This window comes from Cucurbita pepo, chromosome 7 (assembly GCF_057944985.1).
Source record: "Cucurbita pepo subsp. pepo isolate OVF chromosome 7, ASM5794498v1, whole genome shotgun sequence".
Taxonomy (NCBI): Eukaryota; Viridiplantae; Streptophyta; class Magnoliopsida; order Cucurbitales; family Cucurbitaceae; genus Cucurbita; species Cucurbita pepo.
This window is the reverse complement of record NC_141804.1, coordinates 9,527,287-9,548,088: the sequence shown is the minus strand read 5'-3', so window position 1 is coordinate 9,548,088 and position 20,802 is coordinate 9,527,287. Positions and strand designations below refer to the sequence as shown.

Sequence of the window (20,802 nt, the reverse complement as noted above, 5' to 3'; positions counted from 1 at the left end):
AAGGAGTGAGCGCTCATTCATTTTGCTGTAAGTTCCCTAAAACCCTAAAACTAAGGTTGGAAACCTCTGAAAAGCTTTTGTTATATGCAGCAGCATCATCAGACCCTTCGTCTCACCATTTTCAACTTACATATCTGAGGCCTCGAATTCCCAATCGGAAGATATTCGTTTCCTCCAATGGCGGATTCATTGGACCTTCTTAACTCAATTTATGGGTTGGTGTCCACTCCATCCACCAAGAAACGGATCCAGATCTTCCGAAGCCAAATCCCTGCGATTTTCGAGAATTCTGGTTAGCTTGGTTTTTTTTTTTTTTTTTTCTGCTTTCAGTTATTGATTTTCTTCTTCTGGTTGATATGATGCTCGATTGAATTCAATCGCTGTTTGCATTTCTTGAATTTTGGATATGGGTTTAACATTTTTTTCTGGGTGTTATAAGCATCGCCTTTTGTTTTGGCGTGCATGTTGGGAATGAATTCTAGGAATGCTCTTTTCAATGATTTTGAGTTTGTTTTGTTGGGTTTATGTTTACTGTGTACGTGTGTATTTAGTTAGTTTAGTATTGTTCTTTTTTTGTTGTAAATTTGCGAGGAAGAATAACCACACTCGAAATGACAGCATTTCGGTTCCTAGATTATTAAGAATTTGTTGTTTGTTTTAACCTGACCCGTTCTGTATCTGAGTAAGAAACTTAACTAGTTAATGGGGAAGTATACCTCCAAAGCCGGATGAGAGGTCTTTGGATATTTGCCTTATACAGATAAATTTGAAATTTATGGAGTTCATCCTAGTGCAATTTTCCTTAGGATAATTACTTCTTCTAATACCAATGTGTTAGCTCTCTGGGTGGTGGGCTGGTTGACGTTTTTTAAATCAGTGAAATGGTCAAAATGTTGGGGTGAAGCAGCATAACTGATGGAAATATTTTAGTCTACTCAAAGGATAATGGAAATAAAAGGGTGAGATCTTCAACACTTGTCCAAGAGTTCCAAAAATTTGGTTACACGAAAGAGGGAAATGAAGTGTACAAGGAGGAGAACGGAGGATGAGATGTTTTTTGGTTAATTAGATAGTTCTTACATAAGCGTTAGCAATGATAGAGGGCCAAAATTGTGATATTGTTTGAGAAGAAAAGAGAAGAAAGTGTGAAGAACATACGTCTAGTTTTGATGGTGAACTACTACCATTTCTATCTCATTGACTTGGAAAGTAGAAGCAATTTTGGCCGTAAAAAAGAGAATGCTATGTGTCTTTAGATTTGGTGGAAAATTCATACGAAATTCTCATTGATGTAATGGAAAGATACAAAAATGTTTGAAGGAAACAAACTCCTAAAATGAGTGATAGAGAAGCAAATAAAGTACTGCTAATGAGAGTGAACGAAAGCCTCTCAATTTGTATAAATATTACGAGGAGGTTAATGAAAAAATAGAAAGATTGGCACCGTTGTGACTTCGAAGATGGCTATATCAAAATACTTCACCCGAACTCTAGATTTGTCTTACAAAATTCTTTGGTTCATTTCAAACCAAAATTTTGAATCATGGATTTGATAGCATTAATCCACCTTAGATTGGCTCATAGACATTATACTGGCCTAACTAACACTTGGATCTTAGAAAAGAATGAATTATCTCTTTTTCCAAGGGCTCGGGGATATGCCTTCAACCCCCTAGATGTGGCTCATTAGAAAGGATGCAAGGCAGTTGCTTCTACGGAAAAAGCCAAAATCACTTTTGCTAATAAAGCTGAGCCTCCTTACAAAGTGTGAACTTATCTATCCTCAATTACCAGACTGATACTATCTCCCACCTAACCAAATGGGATCTCCCACCCTTGTTAACTTCCCCCAAAAGAAGTTTCTCATGAGCTTCTCCAAGCTTTTACAAATAGAAAAGGGGATTTTGAAAAGAAAAAAGAAGTAAAAAATGGTTAATACACAAAACCAATGGGATGAAAATTAGTCACCCTCCTTCGGAAACAAAATGCTCTCTTCCAAGAGGCGAGACATTTTTGGATCTTCTCCTAGATTCCAAAATGCAAGACTGATCCAACCCAAAGAATCCAACATACAACCTACCACCAAGGTCCATCTAGGGACCTTGGATCATAATTAATACCAATGACCAAACTTTTGTCTCGGTTAATCTTAAAGACTTATCAATTATCTTAAAGAAAGACAAAAAGCAATTAAGATTACAAATAACTCTTCCTTATTGAAAGAGAAGAACATACCGTTGGCAAATTGGAGATAAAAGAGATGGACTTTATCCCTCTCTATCCTAAGACATTAAGTAATGCCTCTACCCATCCCCCTAAAAACAAGCTACTAAGAATGTCATTGACCAAAAGAAAAGGAGAGACAGTGGATTCCCTTGCTCTATACCTTTCGATGATAAAATCCTTCCATTAAACAAAATAGAGAATGTGACATTGCTCGCACAACTCCATATGTACCCTCTCCATTTAAAGCCAAAGTCTTTCTTCCATGCTACCTTGTGGAGAATCCTAGTCCACATCAACCTAGGCTTTCTCAAACTCAAGCTTGGAAAGGATTCCTTCTTGATTGCATTCCTTGTAATCTTCCATAGTCTCATTAGCAATAACAACTTGGTCTAAGTTTGTCTCCTTGCTAAAAAATGCACCCACCGAATGGTCTGAGACCGTGTTTGGCAGAACTTTTCTTAGCTTATTGGCCAGCACCTTTGCAATAATCTTATGAAGGCTTATGACTCGAATGCGGGTCTAGAAGTTTCACACTTTCCTCACTTTATCCTTCGTGGGACAAAGAAACTAAATTCAAGCTTGCCAACAAGATACCACAATTCAATATCCACTTTCAAATTTCTTCTCGTGCCAATCTTCCAAGATCAATGTGAATCTTCCCAATAATGAAAACCAGAACCATTTGGTAAAGAAGTCACCTGATATAAATGTTGAAAAGTAGAACATATGAGCCAAATTTCATGCCAAAATAGACTGTTTGTACCATTGCAAAGCTTGGATAAAGATGCATTTTCCAGAATATTCAATTGTTTGGAAATGTCAATCCATGGACAACTCAAACAAACGTTTTTTTTAGTAAGAAGCCTATCTTTCATTAAGACATATGAGAGATTGTACAATGACATTAAAAAAATAGTTAACAGTGCAACAAAAGGAACCCAAACCTACCAAAAGGGATTCCAATCCCATAGAATAATACCTACTTGATAATTACGAAAAACCATAAAGGCAAGCATGCATAAGTAGGTGTTAAACCTAATGCATCCAAAGAACATCCAATGAAGGGAGGGAACAACATGACCCAAAAGACTATATTACAAAGATCAATCCCACTCTTGGAAGGATAAATCCTCGCCAAATAACTAAATATACTCCTACATCATGTAGAAGTTGACTCCCTCCATCTTTTGAATAGGGGCCATGACATAAAAAAACCAAAACCTCGTCACCAACCACATTTGCCATATGGTGGGTGATGGACAAAGCACATCCTTCTGGACTGACTCTTGGATTGAGAACATCATGCTAGCCTTGCGTTATCCATTTTTGTATAGACTCCCTTGTTATAAAACGACCACGATCAAAGAAACATGGAATGGTGTCAACAAATTTTGGGACATGAAGCTTGGTAGGAACTTAAAGGGTAACAAAACTACAAAATAGGCTGAATTAATGCTTGACCTTTCCCCAGTTGTATGGGGTCTTCTCTACAAAATTGAAATGCTTTCCTTGCACTATCGGAGTTTTCTCTACAAAATTTTTGATGATGGACATAGGGAAAAACGTAGAAGCTACAAATCCCATGCTAGCAAAGACAATATGGAAAGGCTTACCCTAAAAAGGTGAAGTTTTTCTTATGGAAAATAGCGCATAAAGCCATTAGCACAAGTGAAAATTTGCAAAAAAGAAAAAAAAGAAAAGAAAAAAAAAAGAATGTCTTGTACGACTATATTTCCAAGTTGGTGCTCATTATGCTAGAAAGACAATGAATCATAAAACCTCTTATTTATGCTATACTTATATGCTTAAAATTTATGGACAAAGGTTCTTAATATCTTTGGATGACATCTCACTTTTCCTAGGGAGGTAAAGGTTTTATTGGACATGACCTTCAAGAATGCAAAAATTGTGCTATGGAAAAATTTCATTATGACGTTCTTTTGGAATTTATGGAAAAAAAGAAATCAAAGGAGTATTCATGTGGAAGACAGAAACTTATACCATGCTTTTCGACAATGCCGTTTACCATGCTATATCTTGGTTTAAATTTTTCAATATTTTTGTTTTCTATAACATACCTCCCTCATTGTAAATTTAGAAGGTGCTTTTTTTTTCTTCCGGTAAATATCACTGAAAGCACGCCCCTTTTGTTAATTTGAAACATCAATGAAATTGCCTCTTATTAAAACAATCTCACTCTTCGACTGAGGAAGAACATCACTCAACATTTCCCAAAAGACTCCAACATTTCCCAAAAGACTCTCCAACCTCTTTCTTGGTACCTAGCTGGATCCTAAATGCTATTTTTTGTATCTCATTGAACAAAAATGAAATTTCAATAAACCAACGAAAATGGTTTGAACTTTTAAGGATTCAAAATCAAAACAACCTTGTTCTACACATATTTCCAAAGGGAGGCTAAAGATTGCTCCAACCACAGTAAAATTTTCCAATGAAATTTGATGAAAGAGTGGTTGCTTTTTCCCTTTCTTCCAATAAGTAGTTGGGCTCAAGTAACCAAGAAGATATGTTGACTATACTGCAACTAATTCCCATCATAGGCATATAGCTGACCATCATGGTAGTGTTTGTATGGAAGAAGTTTGGAATGTTTCTCATGGGAAAATGTTCAGATGGAATTAGAAGATTGTTTATCTACTTGTTGCTAGGTCAATGGTTTGCTACTTAGGCCTTTTTATGTGAATGCTTTTCAAGGTTTGTGCTAACATATCTGAATCATCTACTTGTTTTCTCGTGTTTTTATTTTTTGAATTGTATGGACGTAGTACTTATAGAATATGTTCCACACCAACTTTGTAATAGTTCCAGATGATTTTCTTGTCTGTAGCTCTGGTTTTGATTTGCAACATGATTTTTTATATTAATTTCTTTTAGCAACCTGTCATGTTTAGGCTGATCTGATATTTAGTTTTCTTTTATTTTTGCAGAGGCATACAAAGAATTTGCTTTGCAGTTGGTTGAGGTGATATTTAGAACATTATTTATTTATGATGATCGTGGATCGAGGGAAGCTGTGGATAATGTAATTATTAAAGCTTTAAATGAGATAACGTTCATGAAAAGTTTTGCAGCAGCCCTTGTGCAGTCCATGGAAAAGCAGTCAAAGTTACACACACGTGTAGGATGCTGTAGACTTCTCAAGTGGTCATGTCTTCTTCTTGTTTATAGTCAGTTTCCCACCATTTCAAAGAATGCCTTTTCTAGATTAGCATCAGCTCAAGCGAATTTAATTCACATTCTTATGGAGGGGTCTTTCCGAGAGCGGAGGGCTTGCAAGCAAACAATTTTCCATTTATTATCTCAGGTTTAATCTGTGTTATCTTTTCATAAATAATGAGACACTACATATTATTAACTCAATTTTGACTATTTTTGCAAATTTATTCTACTTATGCAGTCAGCAGACATGTGCAGAATGTACATTGATGAACTAAATGATGCACGAATACCATTCAAAGATGCTCCTGAGTTACTGACTCTGTTGTTGGAGTTTTTAAATACTCTACCTCCCTTATTTGAGAACTTCAAGGTCAGCAGTTAATATTTTTGACTTTGCTCAATGTTGGAGATTTTCTTATATTTAAGTTTAATTGCGATCGTTTTATGTTCTCACTTGGCTATCTTTCTTTGTGTCTGTTTTATACAGCCAACATTTCTTGATCTCTATGTCAAGTCAGTTTTAAATGCCAGGGAAAAACCTACCAAGAATCTTAGTGAAGCATTTCGTCCACTTTTTGGACATATGTTACATGATGATCTCCAGAGTATTGTTATTCCATCTTCTGTCAAAATGCTTAAACGCAACCCCGAGATTGTGTTGGATTCAGTTTCATTCTGTTTACAATCTGTTACACTGGATTTAAGTAAGTATGCAATAGAAATTCTTTCAGTGGTATCACCCCAGGCTCGACATACAGATGAAAATAGAAGGATTGGTGCATTGGCTATCGTAAGATGTTTGAGTGAGAAATCAAGTAACCCTGATACTCAGGAAGCAATGTTCAATTATGTTAAAGCTGTTATTGGAGGTTTGGCTCTGTATTCTTTATTGATTTTATTTTTCTCAATTGGTTGAGCTAATGGTCCTTATGTTATTTATGTATTACCTTTATGTAATTAAAACACTTGCTCTTTCCATTCTATGCGCCACATTGACAGAAATGTTTTTGATGCCTGCTAACAAATGGTTATGTTCATGTTCTGAATTGTAAGGTATGGGTGATTATTCTTCTGCTAACTTCTTGTGGCCTTTGGTTTCCGGTTTTGCAGGCTCAGAAGGAAGACTAGCATTGCCTTACCAGCGGATTGGTATGTTCAATATGGTGCAAGAGTTGGCTTACGCTCCAGAAGGGAAAAGGATTTACAGTCTTTCACAATTAGTTTGCAGCTTTCTTTTGTCAAGTTATAGGGAGGAAGGTAACAGTCTATCTATTCATCCTCTCGATAGTTCCTTTTTATTGCAGGCATAAGTTACATTCTCTTGGGTTATTTTAATGGCTTTAACAATTCCCCGAATTAAGTTTATGTTGTTGGAACATCTTCATTTTCCCATTTCCATTTCCATATTGATGCTAAATATCTATTGTACTAAATATAGGTAATGAAGAGGCAAAACTTGCAATTTTGTCTGCTATAGCTGCTTGGGCTGCAAGATCTTCTGATTCGATTCAACCAGAGCTTTTATCGCTTTTTGCATCTGGCCTCAAGGAGAAGGAAACACTGAGGAGGGGACATCTTCGTTGTCTACGTGTTATCTCTAAAAATTCTGATGTGATTGCACGGGTTGGAAAGCTGAATTTCATGGATTTTCTTGACTCCTTTCATTTGTTGTTGAGTTTTCTCATATGGAATTCTTGTAATTGTTCGTTTCTTGTGGAAAATCAATTGGCAGATATCAGGCCTTTTAGTGCCTCTTATCCAACTAGTGAAAACTGGTTTTACAAAAGCAGTGCAGCGTTTGGATGGAATATATGCTTTGCTTTTAGTTGGAAAGATTATGGCAGTCGATATTAAAGCAGGTGTTTATCACAATTAATCCTGTTTTTTATTTTCTTTGAGATTTGAATCAAGTTTGCCAGAATTATCTAAACCCCCCCCTTTTTACTTGTCAGTTTTCATTTCTTTTAATAAGAATTGTACTTTCATTGATAGATGAAAAACAATCTCTATTTTACATGTCAGCTTTCATTTAATATTGGTTACATGTGTTCGGGGGTTTTAATATATACTAGTACTACTGTAAGTCATTTTAACTTTCTGCATACCTTCAACTTCTCAGTGGTTATATGTTCACTTGTAAAGCCATGGCTTTCTGGGTTTTTGTGATCTTCACGATGAGTTGAGAATTTTGGCTGAAAGGGAAACTGAGAATTTATATGCTATCATGAGATATGTTCATTTTATCCTCCATTCAACTTGTTTTCTGCTGTCTAGATGAGACTTTCTTTATAGGTTTTTCTTTATTTTATATATATTTTTACTCTTTCCGATTGTGGTCCTTTTGTTATCTCCTTTGCTCTTTGGTGCTTTTTTTTTTTGTCTTCCCTTTTCTTCTTCTGTATATATATTTTAGTTGCAAAGGGATTTTTCTTGTCCAAAAAATCTCTGATGCCCCATCATGTGCTTATTGCTAAATTTATAATTTTTATGTCCATGCTTGTTTAGATGTTAAGAGGTTCGTTCTTTGCAATTTTCTTTGAATAATTCTTTTTTAATTTTATGTTATCTCATGTCTCAGAGGAGACTGTTGCTAAGGAAAAGATCTGGTCTTTGGTATCTCAAAATGAACCTTCAATCATACCAGTTTCAATGGTAGCCTTTCAGAACTTGTTATTCCTGCCTATTTAAGTGTAAAATTATTATCTAAAGGGAACCTACTATTTATATGGGTAATTTTTTTTTTCTGTGGTGCACAGGTATCGAAGCTGTCAATTGAAGATTGCATTGCATGTCTTGATCTTCTTGAGGTGCTTCTTGTAGAGCACTCGCGCAGGTCATAATCTAATTGCTGATTCATCAACAATTCTCTTCTAAATGACGAAATAAATAATACTGACTTCCACAAGCTGCTTTGTGCTTTTATTTTGTAGAGTGTTGGAAACCTTTTCAGTCAAATTGCTCTCGCAGGTAACTTCTTCACAATATATATGCATAGTCTTCCAGCAATGTAACTTTTTGGTCACCGAGTATTTAACCTCTTGCAGCCATTACTGTTCTTTTTGTGCCATCCAAGTTGGGATGTTCGAAGAGTCGCTTGCAGTTCTATTGGGAAGCTTGTTGCAGGTGTTCCAGAACTGAGTGAAGCTCTTTTATATGAATTTGCAAATTTCCTTTCTATAGTAGGAGAGAAACTCCGTTTATCGAAGATAAGGTCTGTCTATTCTTTACAGTTTTATGAGTGATTTAATTAATTGTTGCACTCGTATGATAGTTGATACTGTTTCTGTTTTTTTCTTTTTTTCTTTCTTTTTTTCTTTTTTTTTTTTTTTAAAATTTTGAGAAGTAGACAGTAGTATTGAAAAGATAAATAAAGGAGAAACACAAAGCAATCAAAGATTCAACCTACAAAAAGTGGGCTACGGAAAATAGAGAAAGCAAAATAAAGCAAAAGCTAACAAAAGAAAGACAACACACAAGAACTATAGGAAGACATCCCAGTTGTTGCAAATAGCTTGGATAGATTAACCCGAAAAAGACTAGGGAATGAAAGAGCCTAAAAACAGCCTATTGAAAACCGCACTAAAGGCAAACATAAACCTTTTAGGGGACACCACCAATCCACCCAGGGAGCTTAAGATCAAAGGAAAAACCAAAAGGAGTTCAAAGAACCAAGCACCAAGAAACAAAAAGGCTAAACAACAAAAGCCAGGGAACATTACCTGACCTCCAAAACGCTAGGGCGTGAATGAGCCTTAGAAACCACACAAAAACCCAAAACAGCCCACTGAAAACCACTCCAAAGGGCCATAAACTTCTAAGGGGACACCAACAAACCACCCAGGAAGCTTAGAAAACAAGCTTTCAAGAGCCCCAAATATTGTTTTGAGTTGAATTTGAGGAATAAATTTCTTGAAGTTCAATACCACGAGCTTCAATAAGAGATGCAAGTTTCCTAGGCACAGAAGGGGGATGAGGAATCTCATTTTCACATTCTTGAAATAACAAAATTAGATCTTTTGAAAAAGATTCTTCAACTGCTAAATCATCAACCGTAATTTCCATAGGTTGTGAGATGGAATCCTTGCTACTCAAGAGTGACTTCAGATTCAACATCCAAATCACGATCAACACTATGTGAGAGAGTTTAAGTAGATGTGGGATTTTTTGTTGAATGGATGACACCTTTGATGAGGCCAATAGCCAGATGGATTGGTTGCTTTCTTGTAATTGGAGACCAATAAACTTGTGTTGTTTTCAGCATTTGAGTTGAAGGAATCGGACACAAGGAGAGAGAAATATAGTCGACACCTTCTCAAAGGGGCTCATTAATACTTGGGGAAGGCAAAGGGTCATACACATTTCCTTTAAACCATCCTCCAGTTGTGAGACCTTAATGTCTTAAAACTCACCCACCTTGGGAGAGCTAGTGTTAATTAAAGGAAAGATGAGTGCTTTTTGAGAACCAGCATTAGAAGGACGCAGGTTGTGTGAATGTCTTCCATCATTAGTTTTCTCAACAAAGTCCTCAATAGGTTGAATTGAAAAATAATCTGGATCAAAAACCTGTTGATCTCCTCCAAGTGGCTGTTCATCTCCTAGTATTATACTGATTCGATCTATATCTAGGAAATTTGAGCATAGATTTTCCCTTTTCTCATTCCCTAATGAACCCAACCCTAGCCACTACCGTCAAAGTAACCATATCTGCCATTGTCACCATCTCACTGCCGTAGACTTGGAATCATCTACAACATTAAGCCTAGTGACGATTCTTGAAGAAATATTTGTTCTCAATTTAGGACCTTCTTGAATCCATGATTCTAGAAATAAAAAACTGATACAAGAAAGATTCTCTGGTTCAATTCAAACCAAATCTCCGAAAGAATGGCTTTAGAAGCATTAATCCATAGCTTTGATGGGAAGATCCCAGGCACTAAAATGTTGATAAACATTGAGCAAACGTCATTACTGAATGCCCAGCTCATAGAGGATGAAGAAGAGAAAGGACCAGCAAAAACATGAAAAAGAACGCCAGAAAAATAAATGGAATTAGTCTTTCGAAGTCACCAAACATTAAGGACACTTGGAAGGAGAGAGAGTCATTGAGTGAAGCCTTCTCTGCAAATGATCCGATGTATTAACTCCATCTTAAAGTAAATCCAGATGAATTGTTGAAAATAGATTTCATCGAGAATGAACCACTTGAATCAAGTAACCATGTTTTGGAGTCGGTGGACGAACTGCTGAATATTGTTGATAGTTAACAAAAGCTCACTGAAATGAGCAATTTCCTCGTCTTTTAAACTTCATCTGAGAACAAATCTCCATGAGTTGCTAGATGAATCCCAACAATCTTCTATAGAAAAACTCTGGTTAATAACCAATCTGAAAATAGACGGAAAATTGGATGAAAGGGGATTATTATCAATCCAAGCATCTTTCAAAAACGAGATTTTTATCGATGAGCCCAATTTAAAGGATGAATCCACAATTTGCTAAAGTTTCTGAATATACAACCAAGGGCTTCTACAATTTTCAGTCTGTTTAGAAGTAGAGGGCTGGCTAAAAAAATGAGATTCCTAAATGCTGACAAATAAACCTATGCCATAATTCAGAAGATTCATTATAAAATCTCCATATCCACTTGGCCAATAAAGAATCATTCCTCTCCGTGAGCATACCTATTCCTAAACCACATTATCAAGAGGTGTTGTAACCCACTTCCAATTCACCAGGTGCTTAAGCTTGCCTTCCCATAGAAAAATTCTCGACATTCATTCCAATGCTAGCTGAACTACATTCTTTCTGTTTATCTGTTATAACTACTGGCCACAACATTTTGTAATTATTTTCTTCCATTTTGATCAATTATAGTGGCTCTGTTAGTACATTTTGTTCCTGAATCTGTCTTCGATTTTTATATTGAGGGGATGCGATCTGTTTGTTTGCAGTGATGCAGAGAATTCATTGGACTCTCAAGTTCCATATCTTCCATCTACCGAGGTTCTTGTTAAGTCATTGTTTGTGATCTCAAGAGCATCTACTACCACTGCTTCCAGGGATTCTTCCTTAATAATGTTATGCTCACATCATCCGAGCTTAGTCTTCACTGCAAAACGAGATAATGTTTGGAAGGTAATTTAAATCTTTCCGTCAAAATTTATACAATAATATTATTCATAATGGATGAAAAGTTTGTGTTACATAATTCAATGGAAACTCCTGAGAATTGTTCATAAGAATTGAATATTGCAATTTTTCCCCCAATGATACAAAAAGGAGTTTGAAAGCAACTTCATGGGTAATTTGGCTTTGATTACGTCTCTCTCAACAGTCTTTTTGGGGTCTTTTTGTTCACAGATCATTTTTTCTTTTTATTATACAGAATTTGTATCTTTTGAGCATTACTCTCTTTCCATTCAATCAATGAAGAGTAAGTCAATAAATTTTAAGATGCATTGAATAAGTCTTTAGACCTATTTGACAATATATTTTTTGAAACAAGAAATGAAACTTTTCATTTATGTAATAAAAAGAGACTCATGCTCCACATTGGAGGTAACAGCCTATTAGATATTAGAGACAAAATTGAAAATTTTGCAACCTAAATGGATACAAAATTGAAAGTTTAAGGACCTGTTGGACGCGTTTTGAAAGCTCAAGGACTAATTAGACATAAATTGGAATTTTCAAGGACATATTAGAAAAACTTTTAAAATTCAGGGGTTAAATAGACAGAACTTGAATGTTATTATAATTTAACCTACAAAGTTCAGTCTTAGAGTTTTCTTGTTTGTAATTTTCCAGTAGAACATTGAAAAGCTCATTTCTGTCTCAAAAGAAAAAGAAAAAGAATATTCTTTGGGGTGTCACTTCACTTGCTATCACATATTTTCTTTTTTTTCTGCTTATGAACTGCACTAGGCTTCCCTCTCCTTTTTCAATTTATTTTTAATAATAAAAATCCAAGCCCTGATTGAGGAAACTGAGAAAAATGATAGAATGTAAAAGCATAGGAAAAAAAAAAAAAAAAAAAAAAGCCCACAAAAATGGTTCCAACAAGTTACATGAACAGATCCCAATCTTTTAACTTCTTAGCCTCGAGAGTTGGGGTTTGGATGCGTAGAGAATTTAGTTTCCTTATCTCCTTTCTGTAGTTATTTTCCAATCTACGTTCCTGATCCAAAGAGTTCCTTTAAAAGTTAACAATATTCCTTTGATGTTGGTGCGTGCTTCTTGTTGTCTTCTATCATAGAATAATTTCGGATGATTCTAACTCATTTATTTTTCTTTACCCTTCAGAGGGTCAATAAATGCTTGCAGGCTCATGGCTTAAGCGTAGTTGGCACTAATGACATAGAAAGTTTGTGCAAAGTAAGTGATTTCCTTATTGATATGCATTTTGGAACATGCAAGTTGCGTTCTGTGTTTCAGATGACATTTTACTGAATTTATTATCGGTCATGCAATTTTAATTTATAGTAGGTAGGATTTTTTCAAAGATGCAAGGCATGCTGAGTATAGTATTGAGATGCAAGTTTAATTGATATGCATTTTGGAAAAGTTGCGCTCTGCTGTTTTAATTCAAATCTTAACCTGGTGCATATATCTCTTCTTCACATGTGCTCTGTAGTCTATATTTGCTTTGATGAACTTAGTTACTTTTTCTTCTTTGGAAAATTGTATAGGTTCATCTTTTGGTTGAGTACTGCACTAGTATTTTTGAGGCATCTACAAGTGCTTGACATGTCCAAACTTTTGTGTTACGGCCGTAACTAAATATAACCAATCAGCAGGAAACTCATTTATTCCAACTTAGCGGCTAATTATGTAGCCTTATAAATTTAAAGCTAATATAACTAATATACCCTGTTTGATGATACATCGTTATAGTCTATCAGTTTCATGAAGTTGATTGCCTTATTTAAAGTTTTTTTCCCTCCTTTTTGTTTGTATTTTAAACTTACAGTTAGGGAATAATCTCCCTCTCCTTTTTGTTTATACCTTTTTTTATTGATAAGAAACTGCTGAACTTTCGTTGGATTTATATCTTTAACCTTTTAAGGCACTATTTACTACAGGGTATCCTCGGACCACAAGGATTGATGAACACTGCAATTGATAGGAGAGAAGCAGCAATTTATTCATTGTCCACTTTAATGACCATTGCTCCACAAGAAGTTTACACGGAATTTGAAGAGGTTTATTATTCTTGATATTATTATTCCTAAGTTTCTGGCTTGATCATTTCCCGTTCTTTAGTGCTAACTGGAATATGTTCACCATGTCAGATCTTTGAGAATATGCCAGATCGTCATTCACACAACATGCTTTCAGAAAATAGCATTCAGGTACACACTTGCCCGTATTATATTTAGGCAACTTCATGGTGTTTACTTTAAGTTAATGTGGATTCTATCGTTATGAAATGTTAGCTTTTACTCTTTAGGAAGTGGGGTGCAATATTGTAGAAGGGCAAAAAGGTGGTCTCAAGTGCTGTGCTGCTTTTGTTGATATTTTATCGTTTGAATCCTATATTATTATTATTATTTTTAAGAAGGCAACGAGTAAGACATGATCCATTAGAAAAAAATTGATTGAAATGTAAATGTGTAAAGGCATGTACTCTTAAACATATGATTTAGGAACAAATTTTTGAGTAAAATTTCATCTCCAATTTTCGCTTAAGTAAAGATTCTAAAGGTCATATTCAATGTAATTATCATTGCCAGTAATAGAGCCGCCTTTTAACTTTTCTCTTCAATATTTTTAACCTATAGTAGAAAATGTTGTAATAGGCTATAATATTACAACGCATGTTGTATTAGTATTACATACATATGTGGACTTCTATCCTTGAAGAGGCAATGAGTTCATTCAAGTCATTATAAGACATGATTTTGTATTGGAAACCAAGATATACACAATAGAAAGAGAGGCTGGCCTGGAAAAAATGCGTCCTTTTTTTAACAGTGGCAGGTTGATGGTTATTCACTGTCTTGCTTGCGTTTTTGATTTATATACTTTTTAATTTGAGTTCCATTCTTCCAATAGCCCAATACTTGAGGGTGTAAGAGATCTTGACTTATTTTATGGAAGTTGGTGGGGGTGGTCATTAGCTGGCCCAAATTATCTAAAAAAAAATACAGTTTTCATACCTCTTGATCATTGAAAAGTCTATTGATCATTGAGCTAGAATTAATTTGTTTTCATACCGATTGAAGTGCGAAACAGAGTATGTCGGGAACTCTTTTTGTTATTAGATTGTGTTAAAACATGTTGAGTTAAAATAACAGTTTTCAAGTCTACGATCAATTAACTAGAATTCATTTGTTTGCATACCTATGGAGGTCTGAAATAGAGTATGCCAGGACCTCTTTTTCCTCTTAGATTGTGTTAAAATATGTTGAGTTACCATTGTTTCTGGCTCTTAATTTGTAAGGTGAAATTTAAGATCCTCCTTTTTTTTTTTTTTTTTTTTTTGCTATATGTTGTTAGAAGAATATTCTTTGCACAATTATGAATTATTGTTCTGATTCTTGACATGGCATGTTCCGGCCTATCTTCCTTTTTCCTATTACTTCAGATTTTTCATACTCCTGAAGGGATGTTGTCCGGTGAGCAAGGTGTTTATGTGGCAGAGTCTGTTCCTTCAAATATCACGAAAGAGCCCAAGGTAGATTTATTTTCTACTTTCACACGTTTATTTATTTATTTATTTTGGATGGTTATTTTAACATGAAAATAACCATTAACTTATATATATTGTGTATCAGAAAAATTCAAGTTCTAATAATTCAATTAGAAGAGAACCAGCTGGTAGAGAATCTTCTGGCCTGGGCAAGAAGGATGCTGGGAAGTTTGCAAAAAAAGCTGGCATGTCACTTTGATGCTTTGGCTTTTCCATTTAAGTTGTTTTGTATTTCTTCTTATTATTCGTTGATAATTGTTCATATATGTTTTTCCTTCTCCCTAGATAAGGGAAAGACAGCAAAAGAAGAAGCACGTGAATTGTTGCTTAGGGAGGAGGCATCTATACGGGAAGAGGTCCGGAAAATACAGAAAAACTTATCATTGATGCTCAGGACTCTTGGAGAGTTGGCCATTTCTAATACTATATTTGCACACAGTCAGCTATCATCTATGGTTTGTACTTTTCTACCTACTCAGAAAATATTTCTCTGGTTAAATTAGCTTTAACCTAAAGTTTGATCTTTTTTTTATTAACAGTTATTCAATTCACTATTAGCACGAGAGGTTGGACATACAAAATTCTATGGTTAAATTAGCTTTAACCTAAAGTTTGATCTTTTTTTATCGGGAAGAGGTTGGAAATAAGCGGAATGAACATGATAAGACTTAATAGCATGGGATAATTGAATAGTTTGGGTGGCAACTCCCCTTTTATCCTTGATTATCCACATTTTTATTGTGCGGTTTCACATCCGTCTGTTTCTGTTTTCAGTTATCTGATACAAGAATATGCAATAAATATCCCCAGCAGTTCAAGGATCATGGAGCCTTCCTTTTACCTAAATAACTGGACCATTGTCTCCTCTCATCCCCCCTTCCCTTTTTTTTCCTTTTTTTCTATGACCATTTTCCTTGAGATAATTTAAACTCTCTCAAATATTTGAAACTTGATAAAAAGCCCAATCCAATGCATAGTTAACACCTTACCCATCTCTTTCTGTGCTTTTTAATGAGAATTTCCCAACTATACTTTTGCAATTCAAGCCATGTTGTGGTGTTAATTCTCAACCCTTTTCGAGTGCATGGCCCCATTTTCTGTCAGTCTTCTCCATCCTGATATCTTACTTGCGAGCAAGATTTTCTTTTTCTTTCAGAGTCGTCTAGATTGTGACAATACCAATTTTCTGGAATCACTGTCTCTTCTCCCATTATCATTGTTGAATCCATGATTAATGACTTTGCTGACATATCGGTGATATATATCCTTGGTTCTAGGGTGGTTCATAATGCATTTCATTTTACTTTATGCAGCTTATATAAGCAATATAGTGTGGTTGATGCTGGATTTATTTTCAGTATTTTCTATTTTCAACCAGCTATTTTCTTGTATCAGGTGAAATTCGTTGATCCGTTGTTAAGGTCACCAATTGTAAGTGATGTGGCTTATGAAACCTTGGTGAAACTTTCCCGATGTCTTGCTCCGACGCTATGTAATTCTGCTCTTGACATTGCCACCGCATTGCGCATGATTAGGACTGATGGTGATCGTCTTCTTCTTGATTTGATCCCATCGGTTGTTGAAGCGGAAGCCAATGGAAAGCCATCCTTGAGTATTCTCGAGCGAATTGTAACTGCTTTATCTGTTGCTTGTAGATATGGACCTCTTCCTGTAGACACGTTTACCTTCATTTTTCCGGTATGGATATAACTTTCATTGGGCTCTCGCAATATGTGATGGTTAGTTTATACAAATGTTCTTACCTGTCACTATATTTCAGATCATGGAGAAAATTCTGTTATCCTCCAAGAAGACAGGACTCCATGATGATGTTCTTCGTGTTCTTTACTTGCACATGGATCCCTTACTGCCTCTTCCTAGGCTGCGGATGCTATCAGTAATATTCCAATGCAGATATGGTTACGGGTAAAATTGCATTTCTAGTCTTTAACGCTGATCTCTGTTTTTCAGGTTCTTTATCATGTCTTAGGTGTTGTTCCCGCTTTTCAAGCATCCATTGGACCTGCACTAAATGAGTTGTGTCTTGGTCTTCAACCTGATGAAATAGCATCTGTATGTTCTTTCATAGATTCTTAATTTTTAAGAAATGCATATATGATTTTACATGTCATTAATTGTTATTCTTTAGGCTCTACATGGAGTCTATGCAAAAGATGTTCACGTAAGGATTGCTTGTCTGAAAGCTGTTAAATGCATCCCAGCTGTTGCTAATCGGTCTCTTCCTGAAAATGTTGAGGTTGCTACAAGTATCTGGATGGCTTTACATGACCCAGAAAAGGTTTTTTCTAATCTTTCCTCCTGAATCTGCATTATATCATGGTCATAATTTAAAGTTTAGCTAATTCTGCTTTAGTGAAAGCTTTGGAACTTCTCTGAATATGTTTGTTCTAATTCCATGCTTACAATTTCTATACATTTTTAAAATTATGTATGTGCATCATTAAGTGTGAAGGATGGTTGGGATTCTATGACATTGTTTGGCATTCTTTTGGTAATTGGAATACTTTGCTTGAAAGGGATAGTACTCTTTGAGGGTGTAAAAGGTACGAGGAAGGATATCCTCTTTTGGCCTTATTGATTTATAATATTTTTGGTAATTTCATTGGATCTCTTTTGTGTAATTGTGACTGTTTTTTTTGGCCTTTTTTGTACCTTCCATTCTTGTTAATGAAAGAGGCTTATTACCAAGAAAGAAAAGCATGGGCATCTCTGTTTTGTACACAGTTCCTTATGCATATTTTACTTATCTTTAACATTTGCGTTCTTTTATGTGTTGTTCAATAATTATCATAATACGGTTCGATAATGTATGACAACCATTTTAAAGTAAGCTAGTCTGATCCAAGTATTGTTTAAATATTGATCTACAACAAATAATTTAAAGGGTAATATAAAAGGGCAATTTTTCAATTAGAAGAAGTATTTGATTATAAATTTTTTTCAGATGTTAACATTACTTCAATTTGATAGCTTGAAGAAATATTTTGGTGTTATATAATTAAAAGTTGAATTTTTCTATCTCTTACGATTTCCATCATATTCTATACTTGTGATTTTAGTTTAAAATCTGAAACATGCTTCTGTTTCAACTTTGTATAAAATGTGGGACATCTTATATATATGATGCACTGATATTTAGGCTGCATGGATTTAGTAAGGAGTAAGCGCAGAAATTGAAGTTTGAACCTATCTGAAATGCGGAAATGAAGTTTGAACAACTATAAAAATCCTGAAAGTTGATATGACAATTGATCTTGCATTCGTAGATACAAAACAATGTTAACCTTACCATAAAAGATTTAATTCTGGTATTATGTAATGTCTTTTTTGAAAGGACGGCCTCATAGCCATTTTTTTATCCAAGTTCTCTGCTTTATAGCTTCCAAATATTTTTTCTGTTCTTACCCTTTTTTGTTGCCACACTCTCTCATCTTGATTCTTATCTTCAGTCTGTGGCTGAAATTGCGGAGGATATTTGGGATCGTTATGGATATGACTTTGGAACTGATTATTCTGGGCTTTTCAAAGCACTTTCTCATGATAATTATAATGTCCGGTTGGCGGCATCTGAAGCACTTGCTGCTATTTTGGATGAATACCCTGATACAATACAGGTTATTCATCAACGTAGAATTCAATTGTTAGTCAATTTCTGGAATTGTATTTTTTCTTATTATTTGTGGTAATTTCAGGAATCTCTTTCTACATTATTTTCCACGTACATCCATGATACTAGCTCTGGAGGGAGTACTTTAGATGCTGGTTGGCTCGGACGTCAAGGGATAGCATTAGCACTATATTCAGCTGCAGATGTATTGCGAACAAAAGATCTTCCTGTTGTAATGACATTCCTCATTTCACGAGCCTTGGTATGTTTCTAACGTAGTTAGCCTATACAATTACACTAGCTTTCTAGGTTGAGAAAATTATATTGTTAAACATAATTATCCCATAGAAGGAAAAAAAAGAAGGAAAAAGATTTGTCTATTTTCATTTGCTTTCATAAATGTTCTGGACGTCAATTTCAATATTGTCCTTGTGGCTCCTAGGATAAACTTATTCTGTAATTGTTGTCATTAATGTTTCTTGTAAGATCAGTGTAAAATTAGTTGTACCCTAAATGACCCATTATTTGTGTTATTCTATCGTTAAATACATGAGTGAATGTGTATTTTTTCAGTAAAGTAGACTGAAAATTGATATTATTCAGAGAAGTTGATGATTTGAAGTTCTATAATGAGAAAAAAGGAGATAGACGCTCTTTATTATTATTATTATTATTTTAAAATTTTAAACAGAGATGGAGGCCTTCTTGCTAGGCTACATATAATAGTTCTACGATGGGGTCTACTTTTATTAATAACTGAAATTTGTATTAATTTTTTCCGTAATGTGAAGCTTATGCAAGTTTTGAATTATATGTTTATACTTTATTAAATTACATTTCATAGTAGGTATTGTTGTTTCTTCGGGAACATAGGATTAAATTGGACTAATACATTCTGCTGTAGTATTATTTTTGCAATCCAGAAATTTGAAATGTTGAATTAAGATATTTCTAGAAATGCTTAGGAAATATCATTTCTCAGTGTGGTAAGCATGCTGGGTTAGTCATTTTCAATTGAAATGCATCGTTTCAAGGACAAATTGAACGTAAGTTATACTTTGGTCTTTCTGACTCACATTAATTTTTCAGGGTGACGCCAATACTGATGTTCGTGGAAGAATGATCAACGCTGGTATCATGATTATTGATAAACATGGGAGAGAGAGCGTTTCCTTGTTGTTTCCTATTTTTGAAAACTACCTAAACAAAAAGGTATTTCTTTTCAAGTTAAATATTCTTTTCCTTACATTCCTTCTGCTTTAAGTTTATGAACACTAAAACCTTTTTGGTTCTAGCGAACCCTGTCTACTGCTGATAGAAAGTGTGCTGGAAATTTCCATCTGTTTTATATTTTTGGTTTCTAAATTTTCTAGGCATCAGATGAGGAGAAGTATGATTTGGTTCGTGAGGGTGTTGTTATTTTCACTGGAGCATTGGCGAAACATTTGGCAAAGGTATTATTTTTTTAATATTTCAATTGCCAATATTGATACCTCCTTTGTTTCTTATGCCAGCTTAATGTTTGAATTTTTGGACAGAATGATCCCAAAATTCACGCTGTTGTAGATAAATTGTTGGATGTTTTGAATACTCCATCAGAAGCAGTTCAACGTGCTGTATCTACATGTTTGTCTCCATTAATGCAATCAAAGCAGGTTAGTCAGGTTTTGTCTGTATAGGGTTCCTTTCAAGTGTCGTATTTGATTTATTATTTTTGCTATAAAGATGTTAAATCAGATGATTCTGAAATCGTGGCCTGGTTTTGGAGGTTTCTCACCTTCCTTTTTCGAGATGTTCTAACTTGTTTGTTCATTTAAAATGAGATGGGGTAGCAGTCCAACAGACGATGAAACAAAACCATTCATTGGTGAAAGTTACTCTCAATGATACTAAACTACATAATAGATAAAACCACTATTTCTATACGTGGCTGAAGCCATCTCAAACCTGGTTAAAGAAAATAATTCCAACCAGCATAAATTTCACAAACAGAGAATTTACTTAAGTGTCGGGAACCTCTCTTGTTTGTGTCAGGCATTCGAAGAAACAAGAATGCCGGAATTTATAAGAAATAAGA

General features: G+C 34.9%; 1 protein-coding gene across 1 annotated transcript in view; it reads left to right on the top strand.

Annotated features, from left to right (window-relative positions):
- Positions 1-18: 18 nt before the first annotated feature.
- ILA (putative protein kinase regulator ILITHYIA) overlaps positions 19-20,802 on the top strand; it is a 39,761-nt gene continuing 18,977 nt past the window's right edge. Inside the window, exons 1-27 of the mRNA XM_023682844.2 lie at positions 19-292; positions 5,175-5,551; positions 5,645-5,776; positions 5,894-6,275; positions 6,517-6,663; positions 6,845-7,029; positions 7,139-7,265; positions 7,985-8,058; positions 8,163-8,239; positions 8,337-8,373; positions 8,451-8,617; positions 11,358-11,541; positions 12,709-12,780; positions 13,488-13,607; positions 13,698-13,757; positions 14,993-15,082; positions 15,183-15,282; positions 15,383-15,552; positions 16,493-16,795; positions 16,878-16,994; positions 17,069-17,170; positions 17,247-17,396; positions 18,568-18,732; positions 18,811-18,987; positions 19,815-19,937; positions 20,099-20,179; positions 20,264-20,380. Of these exons, the coding sequence (XP_023538612.2) occupies positions 178-292; positions 5,175-5,551; positions 5,645-5,776; positions 5,894-6,275; positions 6,517-6,663; positions 6,845-7,029; positions 7,139-7,265; positions 7,985-8,058; positions 8,163-8,239; positions 8,337-8,373; positions 8,451-8,617; positions 11,358-11,541; positions 12,709-12,780; positions 13,488-13,607; positions 13,698-13,757; positions 14,993-15,082; positions 15,183-15,282; positions 15,383-15,552; positions 16,493-16,795; positions 16,878-16,994; positions 17,069-17,170; positions 17,247-17,396; positions 18,568-18,732; positions 18,811-18,987; positions 19,815-19,937; positions 20,099-20,179; positions 20,264-20,380 (3,951 nt within the window). The 5' untranslated portion in view covers positions 19-177. The remainder of the gene's footprint in view (positions 293-5,174; positions 5,552-5,644; positions 5,777-5,893; positions 6,276-6,516; positions 6,664-6,844; positions 7,030-7,138; positions 7,266-7,984; positions 8,059-8,162; positions 8,240-8,336; positions 8,374-8,450; positions 8,618-11,357; positions 11,542-12,708; positions 12,781-13,487; positions 13,608-13,697; positions 13,758-14,992; positions 15,083-15,182; positions 15,283-15,382; positions 15,553-16,492; positions 16,796-16,877; positions 16,995-17,068; positions 17,171-17,246; positions 17,397-18,567; positions 18,733-18,810; positions 18,988-19,814; positions 19,938-20,098; positions 20,180-20,263; positions 20,381-20,802) is intronic.